Below are 12,693 nucleotides of genomic sequence, written 5' to 3'. Positions count from 1 at the left end.
AAAAATAATAAAAATAGTAATTAGAAATAAAACACTTAACTTTAGAACAATTGATTTTCAATAAAGGTTAAGTGAGGCCCAATTCAATAACCAATTGTTCAAAACTCATATTTATGAAATATATTATGATAATACAAAAAATATTTGAATTCCAAAGCAAAATGTATATTCCAAACTTAAAAAGTTTTTTTCTCAAAATGTTTTTTAAATAAATTATTATTCGACTATAATAAAGCATGCATATGAAAGATTTTAATAAAAAAAAGAAAAAAACAATAGTAACCAAAACAATATAAACATAAACATAAAATGATAAAAACTTTAATAGTAATTAACTTTATTAACTTTTGTGCATTTAATCTATCTATATATAACATCATTAAAAAAAAAAGACTATCTTTACTCCATGACAAAAAGAGTATCACAAATTAAAAAAAAAATGCAATGATGCAATCTATTTCTTAGGAATCCTCAAAAAAAAAAAAAAAAAAAAACTCTTACTTATATCGGATGGGTCTTGAAAATTAATTATCAAATGATTTGTAACTTTTGAATGATTCATTTATGAAAATAAAATTAAGAGTAATAATATTTAAATTAAGAGTAATTTATGTTTGATTATTAGAATAGTCAAATATAATGTGTATTTAAACTATATTGAAGAAATGGAAAGAGAAAATTTTGAAATTAGTATAATAAATTTAATTTGATTTGACACATCAAATCTAACTCTAATTAATTTGATCTATTAATCATTTTGAAATCAATGTATTAAAGATATATACATAACTTAAAAGGTGAAGCCAATAAATTATATTTTTAAAAAGTTGATAAGTAGCCAAATATGTTATATTTTTAAAAGATGATAAGTTGTATTGTTCATAAGTGTAATTCAATAGTTGACTAATAAAGAAGAATCTTCAAGTAACAAAGACCAAGGAATGATGAAAAATGAATGTTGAATTGGATAATGAAAGGTGATAAAAAGATATAAAATTAGGAAATGATGGTTAAAATTAGGTTTATCAAAATAAAAACCTAAAGTTATGTATACAAAAGGTATGTTGCAGATCAATTAAAAAGGTAACTTTAAAATAATGAAAGTGAATATTAAAATAATAAATATTATGAGTGAATGATGGTCAAATAATAGCAATTGGATATGGAGAGTGAAATAATTTATTTCATTAACTTAATAATGTAAAATCAATTAAATTTTTTGTTTTTTATATTTACACATGGCTTAAATTAACTACTCGATTGAATACCATATTTTATCAAATATGAATATATTAAATAGTTGATTAAAAGTTTGCTCTTACTTTACATACATATGGAGGAGGTAAGTTAATTAAAAATTTAAAAAGAAATAAATATAATCAATGCATTGAAATATTTTAAAATTATATAAAATCAAATAAAATTGATTAAATACAAAAAAGGTGTCGATTGTTTAATACGGTCCACATATTAAAATGCAAGACACCTTGAATTTTTCCTTTTCACCAAAAACTTTGGTTTTATATATTTATATTATATTTGAGCTTGGTAAACATATAAATTTTGAAATAAAAATTTAATTAAATTAGTTCATACAATTATTATTAAGAAGTAGTATTCAATAAATGTAAATTTTAAATCTCAGTACATACGACACATTTCCTAAAACCTAGATTTGGACCTATTTTATAAAAAAATATAACTTTTATAATATGTTTAAGTAAAACTTTTTTTAATTAATTAAGTTAACCCCAATAAAAGTGTATAAATAAACAAATATTGATGTGAGAAAATTACAAAACCAACTTCTCTAGTAAAAGTGCTCATTTTAACTAGCTTGTTGTGCCTAAGAATAGGTACGTGAAAAACACTCGCTACTCTTTTATATATTTGAGAAGGATTAAGAAACAATTATCGAGCATTTAAAAAAAAAATTATCGAGCAGATCAATATGTAATTTTTTAAAAGTCCTTAAAGCAAATATTGAAGCTATAGGAATTCGATTAAGCTGTGAAATAAGTAACATCTAAACCTATTTGTATGTATATACTATGGTTTTTACGTTTTATAAAAATGACTAAAATAGGAATTTAAACATAATATTCACGAAATTTTATATTTTAATTGTGTCTATCTATTTTCATATTCTCTTTATTAAAAAAAATTTAGTCTTTGTTTCTTATTTTGATATATTTTTATTAATATTTAATTATTTTATAATTAAATTTTAATCACTAAAATTAAAATATAATGCATATAACTATCAATAACTTTTAATATCTTCGTTTTCAAAAAAATCTTGTTGATCAGTGTTTAAATTTTTATACTATTTATTCATCATTTTAATTTTTTTATTTAAAATAAAAAATAAAAGCATGAACTAAATGAAATTTTAAAAAAAATCACATCACCTAATTTATTTTGGTTTTATTTGTTGAAATGTCTCTTTCACACTACTATTAATAATCCATTTAATTCCCTTCACCGATTTGTAAACATTACCATTATTTTACCTATTTTGAAGAAATGTAACATCTAGTATCATAATTATAAGTCTAACATTTATATTGCCACTGTTAGAAAAAAAAATTGGAGAATTAACAATAAAGAATTATAAATATGTTGATTTTGATAATTGTATGCGATAAAGATAACTACAAAAAAAATAAAAGGATGTCTATGATACTTTTAAAAAAATTTGTCTACCAAAACAAGAATTTATGAAATTAAATCTTTAGGATAAAATCATTTATGGATAGATAAAAATTTTTTCAACATTTTTTTGTTAAACAATATTAATTATTGAATTGGAAGTGGTTGATAAAATATTTAAAATTTAATATAATAAAAAATCTACTCCTATAAAAAGCTATATAATTACTTCATATGGTATTTAATTTCGGATATTTTAATCTATCCATACGTGTCACGCAAAATCACATCACAGTTATATCTGTGAGTACATGATCCTCACACTATTTTCCTTTTCGTTTTTCATTTTTTTTTACCCAAATCACCCTTCTCCACCCAATCCAATTTCTACTTCTTTTAGCACACCTCATCGTTTAAAGTAGATAAATTCATAATTTTGAGATTTCAATTAACCTAGAACCATCCAATTAGAATTTTAGTTAAGAATGATTTAAGATAAATAATAAAAATATATAATCAATTTATTTTCAAATTAAAAATGCATCAAATAAAATAAAATTCATTATTATATGACACATGATAACTTTTTAAGATTGTACATATATGTCAATAATATAAGTCATCTATATTGAATATTTTATTTTTGCCAAAGATTTTAACTTTTATATAACTATGTAAAATGATTAATTATGCCAATTAATAATTTTTTAATGAATGATTATTGCTATGCGACTATAGGATAGTAAAATTAATTTGTCTTAGTTCAAACATTTTATTTTAGAAAAGTTTTAGGTATCTTTAATAAAAAAGTAATGACTTTTTTAATATATTTGGTACCATTCCTATATCTTAGGTTTATATAATGAGTTTTTATTTGACACATAATCAGTGTATAAATTTTATATATAGTCACTAAATCAAATGAAATCATTTTATTAATGAGTAAATATCAAATTTTAAAATAAATATATAAAAATTAATTTTAAAAAAAATTTATACATTAATGAGGTGATATTATTTTCTTCATCTTATTAATAATATCATTTAATTACTGATAATGTATTAAATTTATATATTAACGATGCATCAATATAAACACTTATATAATTATTGAAAAAACCTTAATCATTCAAAAACTTTTCATGCATATTATGAATAAATTATTGAGCAGGTGGACGGTGCAGATGTGGTAAAGCAGCATAATCGTGTAAGTCGCGATGCAGAGGATATAAATTAAGGCAAAGACAAAGGCGGGTGGTCCTTGGAGGTTCATTTCACTCTCTTTATAGCTTTTTCCGCGAGAGAAAAAAAACGATAAGAGGAGATTTGTATTTGAGAGTCTCTTTGAGTTTTAGGGTTTCTATCTTTCATTTGTTCTCCAAATTTCAGGTATTTTTTTTTCTCTGAAACCTGTTTGGTTTCAGTGTTTTTCTCTTGTGTTTTTCATCTTTGGACTTTTTTTACTGGTTTTTTGAGGTATTTTTGAAAGCTCCTTTGTTCTTGAAAAATTTTAAACGTTGTTCATTGCAATGCCGCTTCAGTGGGTGGGTTTTTCAAGGGTTTTCTTCTTTTCTGAGTATGATCTGTGCTCGTTGCCATATTTTGTTTCTAGTTTTTCAATAAACGCTTCAAGTTTGCACCTTTTTAGCTGTTTTTTTTTTTTTTTTTTTTCTATTTTTGAAAACTGTAGTTTTTCGTTAGTGCAGAGCACTTTTCTATTTTTAAAGACATATACCTTTCGTAACCTTGTTATTTTATTTTATTATTCAGTTCTTTTATAGTAAAAAAGGTTTCTTTTTTGTCATCTTATCATCAAGCCATTAGAAAGCTGTACATTTTTGCTTCAGTTGGTATTTTTAACTCCGTTTACAAGCTTTTTGTCGCTTCATGTACTCTTCCTCTGTAGCTATAGTCTTTTACTGTCTCTTGATGTGTTAAAGGTATTTGCTTTCTGGTATATTTTCGTTCTACCCCTTAAATGATGCAATATATTTGGTTAAAGTTTTGACTTTTATGCTAAAAGCAGCACCTTTTTGCCTCTCCATGTTAACCTTTTTAGTGCATAGCCGGCCTTGGTACCTCTGGGTTCAAGCTCATATTCTCAAAGGTTCCTTTTTTTTTGGTACTCTGAAGGGTTTCTTTTTCTTTTATTTTACCATTTGTGCTTATTTCTCTATATTTTTTTTTCTTGTGGAAGTTCCAGCATTCATCAACATACGCTTTTTTATTTTTTTTCTACAGATCCTCTGCTTTTTAGGTAATATTTGTATCCTTTGTAAACACGTCTTTCATGTGCATGCATGTGGTTCTTTAAGCATTTTGTGAGAAAAAAAAAATCTCATTTTTAAATATTATATAGTTTTGGTGCTTTGACTTTGGTTTTTTTTGACGTATGAGCATATTGACTTTGTTTCCCTTTTTGTCGAATGAGCATATTGTTAAAAAAAAGGAATCTCATTTTGAATATGTTGGTAGAAAAAAAAAAATCTTATTTTCTTGTTTTTACTTTGTTAAGATAATATATCACACGAAAATATAACATAAACATTATACAAATAAATGAAACACGAAGCACAATATTAATAAATAACACAAAAGTAGTTTATAATTTTAATAATAATTATATATAAAATTAAAAATATATATTTCATATTTTTTTTATTCATATTAATTGTAACACATAATTTTTTATAGATAAATGAAATTTAAAATTTACACGATACGGATACAAAAATCTTCAATCTAATTTTTAAGCTATTATTCTATTTACTGAATTCTTTAAACCTCTATATTTATATTTCTCTAAAAAAAAAAGATATATCTTTGTTGATTTCTCTTAGGATATTTAAAGTTAGAAAAAATACAATCTTATAAAGAAAAACCATATATATATATATATATATAAATAAACACTATCTAATTTAAGTGAACTAGATACGAAATTATATACAAGGAGAGTTTTAAAATTGTGATATGTCAAGGATAATTGTTTTTAGTTTTCTCTGTTTTGTTGATAATAACTAATTTATCAAGTTAAAAGTAAGAATTAATTTTTTCTGCCTGGTTATAGCTAATCTTTTTATCCATGAAATGATACTATTAGCTACTTTTTAGGGAATCTGTCTTGTAGCTAATCTTAAGTGCTTACTATATTTTATTTTTCTTTCATGCAAGAAAATTTTTCTTGGTTAGGAAATGGACTCGTCTGAGGATGAGGGAAGTGGGGCAACAGGCACTCTTCCTCCTCCCCTGCCTTTGCCGCGCAATGCGGTACCAAACGAATCAGAATCTGAACCTGCAAAGAAGGTTGTACGTGTCCCAATGGCCAGGAAAGGTTTTGGATCTAAAGGGCAGAAGATATCTATTCTCACAAATCACTTCAAAGTGAATGTTGGAAGTGTTGATGGACATTTCTTCCATTACAGTGTACGTAATTGCTTACTTCGCTCTGCTTCTCTTTTTTTTCTCCTTGGTAAATAGAAATTATTGATGCAAGTTTCTTCTTCTTTTGCATTTTGGATCAACAGGTTTCTCTTTCTTACGAAGATGGTCGCCCAGTGGATGGGAAGCGTGTTGGAAGAAAGGTGATAGATAAGTTGTATGAGACCTACAGCAATGAGGTGGCTGGAAAGGACTTTGCATATGATGGGGAGAAGAGTTTATTTACTGTTGGTCCTCTCCCAAGTACCAAGCTTGAGTTTCCTGTTGTACTTGAGGACGTTACATCCAACAGGTTGACGTGAACTTTAGATTGATTTGAAGTATTTATGCTGCTCCCATTCATTGTCATTAATTTTTTATGTATAGAAACAATAGGAATGCAAGCGCTGATGGCTATGAAAGCCCAAAAGAGCGTGGAAGGAAGATAGTAAGACGTATGCATCAGTCAAAGACTTTTAACGTGGAGATTAGCTTTGCCGCAAAGATTCCCATGCAAGCCGTTCAAAATGCTCTGTATGGACAGGAATCAGAAAACTCACAACAAGCCCTGAGGGTGCTGGATATCATTTTACGGCAGCATGCTGCAAAACGGTGAGTTAAAATATGTGCCTGCATATTCTTTTCTCCACTTGTAGGTTTTGATCCTGGATATTATATTTATTCTGACATCACAATGACTTTCATAGGGGATGCCTACCCGTTCGCCAATCTTTTTTCCAAGATGATGAAAATAATTATACAAACATTGGCGGTGGTGTCCTAGGATGCAGGGGATTCCGTTCAAGTTTCAGAGCTACTCAAGGAGGCCTTTCACTGAATATTGGTCGGAACCATATCTCTCGTCACTTTTGCATTTGTGTGCTTGGTATTGTTTGTTTAATTACTGTTTCGCTTTGTGTTTCAGATGTATCAAATACAATGATAATTCGACCTGGTCCAGTATTGGATTTTTTACTTGACAATCAGAATATGAGAGATCCTCACTACCTGGACTGGAACAAGGTTATCAATAACGACATTTTTTAGCCAAGTGAATTAGAGTTCTTTGCATCAATTATTAATTACTAAACCGCAATTGCTTGAAACCCTGAATAGGCTAAACGAGTGCTTAAAAATCTGAGGGTAAAAGTCAGACCATCCAATCTGGAGTACAAGATTACCGGATTGAGTGACCTTTACTGCAAAGATCAGATGTATGGTTTCCTGGTCTCACAATAGTGCTTTTTCTTTGATTTGTGCTAAATTGGCTAATATTTAACTTTGAGCTTTTCCTACTAGCATGTTGTGTAATACTTCAGTTTAAAGTTACTATTTTTTATTTGTTGTGTACTGTGTCCATGATGCAGGTTCTCATGGAAGCAGAAAAGTATGACGAATGAGAATCGTGAAGCTGAGACTGTGGAGATTACTGTTTATGAATATTTTGTCACCCATTGCAAGATACAGTTGGATTATTCTGCAGATTTGCCATGCATTAATGTTGGCATGCCAAAGCGGCCAACATATGTTCCTATGGAGGTGAATGGGTGCTTGTGGTTTTGTTTTGTTACATGATATATGCTTAGCAACTAATTCTTGTCTATGATTTGCTGTTCACCTGTTGCAATGCCATAGCTGTGCACTTTGGTGTCCTTGCAACGCTACACCAAAGCGCTATCCACTTTCCAAAGAGCTTCGCTGGTAGAAAAATCAAGGCAGAAGCCTCAAGAAAGACTGAGTGTCTTGACTAATGTAGGTCTATTATATGCTTTTGACTCTCAACATTTCACTTGTTCTACAACTTATGAGTGTTGCAAATTTTTGTGCAGGCTTTGCATAACAGTAATTATGGTGCTGAACCAATGCTCCGTTCATGTGGTGTTTCTATCAGCTCTAATTTCATCCAAGTGGAAGGCCGTATTCTGCCAGCTCCGTTGGTAGGTTAATGATATTAGTCTCTCTGAATTTTGTTTGTTTCTTTGATATGTTGTACATGCATGTTGGTTTTTGAGGGTTATTTTAATGATCCTTCTTTTAGATCTACATGCCAATTGACATTATCTTTTGATGACAGATAAGAGTGGGCGATGGTGAGCCTTTCTTGCCATGGAATGGGCGATGGAATTTTAACAATAAGGTCAAGAGCTTCTTTGCTTTTGCAGCCTTCTATCTTATATATGCTTCATCTCTTGTTTCTCAACAGTTCAGTTATGCTTTCATAGAGATTTGTGGAGCCAACTAGGATTGAAGATTGGGGTGTTGTTAACTTCTCGGCACGTTGTGACGTAAATAAACTTGTGCGGGATCTGATGAGATGCGGGGAAATGAAAGGAATTGTAAGTTTGTTGTCTAATTATTGTTCTGGTTGTCTTGGTATTGTCAATCAGCACATACAAAGTTATAGAATTCAACTAGTTGGCTAAAGTTCTTTTCCATGTCTCTTTTTCAGCGTGTAGATAGTCCATTAGGTGTGTTCACAGAGATGAATGAGATCAGACGTCTTTCTCCTGTGGGTAGAGTGGAGAAGATGTTTGATGAGCTAAAATCTAAACTTCCTCATAAAACTCCGCGGTTCCTTCTTTGTCTGCTGCCTGATAGGAAAAATTCTGGTCTTTATGGTGTGCACAAACTCATCTGTTCATACATTGTCTATGCACGTTTTTCTTCAAGTCGTTTGCTTACGTAGTAAGTTCAATGAATTTTCTAAGGTCCATGGAAGCGAAAGAATCTTGGTCACTTTGGCATTGTCACTCAGTGTATGGCTCCAACTAGGTTCAATGACAAGTACCTTACGAATCTGCTTCTCAAGATCAATGCAAAGGTCTGCTTCCGTCCAATGAATTTTTTTTTTTTTTTTTAACTTAAGCCATTCCTCTGGTTGCAGTTCTAATCTTCTGTAGTTAAACCTGCTAATATCATAATCTGCTCACAGCTCGGAGGACTGAATTCAATGTTACAAATTGAACAAACACTTTCATTCCCCGTTGTTTCAAGGGTTCCAACTATGATCCTTGGCATGAGTGTGTCACATGGCTCTCCTGGGCACTCTGATGTCCCGTCAATAGCTGCGGTAGGGATGATCTTATTCCTTATCATTGGGTTTCTTGAGTTTCCATCAATTGCAAGCAGTTATAGAGATGTGAATTGGCAGTCTGTCTGTAATTCAAATTTTGTGAGATTTTTTAGTTGTATTTAATTGTAGGTGGTTAACTCCAGGCAGTGGCCTTCGATCTCCCGTTATAGGGAATCTGTTCGGACACAGTCACCCAAGGTTGGAATGATAGATTCACTATTCAAACGAGTGTCTGACCAGGTGGATGGAGGTCTTATGAGGTACGTTTCAATCTTAAAGTTATTTGACTAACGAAGGGACAAGTATTGTCCAAAATAAGGACATCGTTTATCCAAAAAAAGGGACAAGTTATTTGCTGAAAATTGATTTTTTATATTCTTATTATTGTTTCTCTCCTCTTGCTTGGGGCGTCAATGGGGGTGGGTTGTAATAAGAATATGTTATTCTGCTGGTAATCATTTATGCCGTAGTATTTCAACTTTTGAGAGAATAATGTTTATAGTTTGTGTACCTAACGTATATTCTTTGTTATCAGGCAGGCTGTCTTGGACTTTTATACAAGCTCAGGACAGAGAAAGCCTCTTCAAATCATCATATTCAGGTTTCTTATTTTACATTTTGCTGTTTCTCACGTTCATTCTATATAACAAAAATATTCTAAATCATACATTTTGAAAGAACACATTATTTGGGAACTCAGGGATGCAAAATTTGGTTTTGCTAGTTCTTAATTGCCACGGCTTCGTCTCTGCGTTGCAAACTCTATTTGTATTGACTTCAAGTAATGGGTGTATTTACTCTTTGAAATCATCTTTTTTACTTGTGAAATGCCGTATTGATATTCAAGTATACTTGATATGGTTAGTCTCTTCATGCTGCTAACAGATTGTACAAGTTGTCCTTTAAACTTTTAATCAACCTAGCTTGTTCCTTTCTGCCTGCTGTTTGAAATGCTTCAGAACATTCTCATTTTTTAGCCTTTTCTATTATCCTCATTTTCTGCTCTGGCTATATGACTTAAAATGATGTAAATCCCCCCTAATGCCCTAACTAACATTCATATTTCTTTACATATTTCTTGTAATCTAGTTTGTGGTTATTTTGCTGATCTTTCCGTTACACTTTTTTCGGATGCTAATGCAATATTGCTTACTTGCTCATTATTCTTGGTTCAACTCAGGGATGGGGTTAGCGAGTCACAGTTCAATCATGTTTTGAACACTGAACTGGGTCAAATTATTGAGGTATGCAGTAGTGCCTTTCAATCATGGGAACTGAAAATTGTGCATTTCTTTTTTAGTTATTCATGCAAAAAAAGTGAGAAAATTGTGCTAGTTATAAATCAGCCTTAAGATGATAGTGCCTGGGACAAAACATCTCTGGTTAACGTTTACTTTATAGGCTTGCAAGTTTCTTGATGAGAATTGGAACCCCAAGTTTGTGGTCATTGTAGCACAAAAAAGTCATCATACAAGGTTTTTCCAGCAGGGATCTCCTGATAATGTTCTACCAGGTGAGGCTCACTCATTATTTGATGCATGTCATCTGGTACCTCTGTTATAGTTGTTAAAATCGATCTTTTTTTTTTATTATGATTATTATTATTATGCAGGAACTGTGATAGACAACACAATTTGTCATCCACAAAACAATGACTTTTATCTATGTGCACATGCTGGAATGGTTGTAAGTTTTTCTAGAATTTTGTTTCAGTTGATCAACGGTTGTTGATTTTGCAATTTTGTCTCGCTTAATTGGTCAAGATATTGCCAACTACATTTGTACTTGCCTTCTCTATCCAGAATTCATTGTTTGTATTTTAAGGCTGTCATGTATGTTCTGTTGTGAAAGAAAATTTACAACTGAGATTGAAGTTCCTCTTGTGGTTGGTTTCCTCATCCAAGTTGTGCTCGATGCTTTTGCTGTGTCTCATGGGTATAGCCCTTCATCTTTTATTGTAATGTTGGTTTGTTTTTATAATTTGTGTTCGCTGTTCAGGGAACCACAAGGCCTACCCATTATCATGTTCTCTTAAATGAGATTGGATGTTCGGTCGACGATCTGCAGGAACTTGTCCATTCTCTATCATATGTGTAAGTGTATAATCATGTGTTGTAATTTCTTCATAAATGTTTTAAGCTGTAATCACTGTTGCATTCCTTGTAATCTCTTTCTAATGCAGTTATCAAAGAAATACCACTGCCATATCAGTAGGTAAGTATTCTGGTTGAGCTGCTTCCCTAGTGTTTATGATATGCTTTTTCTCAAACGCCAAGTTAATTTGGTTTACCTAATGATTTTCCCACATGATCTCCAGAGAATAGTTTGTCGTTTTTTGCTTGATTCTGTATTTCCATTTCTTAAAGGTGTTTGTTTCAATCTTACTTTGGATTGCAGTTGCTCCTATCCGCTATGCGCATTTGGCAGCTTCGCAGTTGGGGACTTTCCTGAAGTTTGATGAGGCTTCTGAGACATCCTCAAGCCATGGTGGGGTGACTGCTCCTGGAGCCGTACCTGTTCCGCAACTGCCGTGGTTGAAAAAGAATGTCTCCGATTCTATGTTCTTTTGCTGAGACCTTTGGACCATGTTTTCTATAGGCTTTTGGTTTTACCAACAACTGATCGGAAACTCTTTTTAAGTATATTTAACCTTTAGAGGTAGGGCTATCGCAGACTTGTTCTGATGATGATGTGCTGTTCTCTGAATCATCATCCATTTTGATTATAAACTTTTTGGATGCTTAGCCCCTAACGTATCTAAAGATATGAATGCTTGACTAGGTAATTCACAGTGGCTATTTCCTGTTTGGTTTAGAGAAGTGGTTACACCACTGCCCTTTGCTCTGTGCTCTTATTTACTGTTGGGCTTGGGTATCAGTTACTTAACCAGTTAGATGTGGCTTCTGAGTAACTACTTTTGTTGGTTTGTGATGCTTAGAAAACTATACCATTTCGATATTACTTCTCTATTATATAATGTAATGCTTTTCTGTGGCAAGAATGAGTTATATTTCTAGCTTATTTAATTTTTCAGGAAAGAGTTTGTTGGTTTTGGTAGGAAAAAAAATAGCATGCAAAAATTTATAGACAATACTTCCAGTTAAAAACGAATCTCCACTGTTTCATGTACCAAGGAAAAAAGAAACAGCAATATTTCAAAGGAGTATCCATTTCAAAACCATGGCAACCATAACAAGCAGATCAACTTTCCAGAATGGTTTGATGCAGTCAGTGGAAAAGTTGGGGATTCTTGGAAATTAGGCAACTTTCATTCCTTTAAGGCGGTAGCCTCGGCAGCTTATGAAGTAAAATGTTTTGCCTCTGAGATTGAACGCATCCCTACTCCCACCGTAATGTTGTTGATGAAGATTTCGTCAATGCAATTGTAATAGCTTGTCCTGTTCATTTGTACAACTGTATATAGCTGCTTGTTGAATCCAAAATATACACAAACTAAATATGAAATTCAGTTTTGTCAATGCAGTTCAACATTTGTAATCATTGGAAGAAAAAGAAAAAAAAATCAAAGATGCGGAAGTATAAGAAGG

At 31.1% G+C, this 12,693-nt stretch overlaps 1 protein-coding gene across 2 annotated transcripts; it reads left to right on the top strand.

Moving 5' to 3' along the window:
• The first annotated feature begins 5,847 nt into the window (after window positions 1-5,847).
• Window positions 5,848-11,718, top strand: LOC149518340 (protein argonaute 4-like). Of its 2 annotated transcripts, none has more exons than XM_089761826.1 (22): window positions 5,848-6,078; window positions 6,180-6,385; window positions 6,469-6,684; window positions 6,780-6,916; window positions 6,998-7,095; window positions 7,189-7,286; window positions 7,440-7,611; window positions 7,708-7,824; window positions 7,902-8,009; window positions 8,147-8,209; window positions 8,295-8,408; window positions 8,522-8,690; window positions 8,781-8,893; window positions 9,005-9,142; window positions 9,275-9,405; window positions 9,681-9,746; window positions 10,326-10,389; window positions 10,547-10,658; window positions 10,758-10,831; window positions 11,144-11,238; window positions 11,328-11,359; window positions 11,543-11,718. In XM_089761826.1, the coding sequence occupies exons 1-22, from the start codon at window positions 5,848-5,850 to the stop codon at window positions 11,716-11,718; spliced, it is 2,730 nt and encodes a 909-aa protein (XP_089617952.1). The 2 variants fall into 2 exon arrangements, with proteins under 2 accessions (XP_089617952.1, XP_089617951.1); XM_089761825.1 differs by having other exon boundaries at window positions 6,460-6,684.
• Window positions 11,719-12,693: the final 975 nt, after the last annotated feature.

The sequence above is a fragment of the Durio zibethinus genome, chromosome 6 (assembly GCF_047325235.1).
Source record: "Durio zibethinus cultivar Kanyao isolate XHJ-2024 chromosome 6, ASM4732523v1, whole genome shotgun sequence".
NCBI classification, from domain to species: Eukaryota; Viridiplantae; Streptophyta; class Magnoliopsida; order Malvales; family Malvaceae; genus Durio; species Durio zibethinus.
This window is presented reverse-complemented; position numbering and strand designations above follow the sequence as displayed.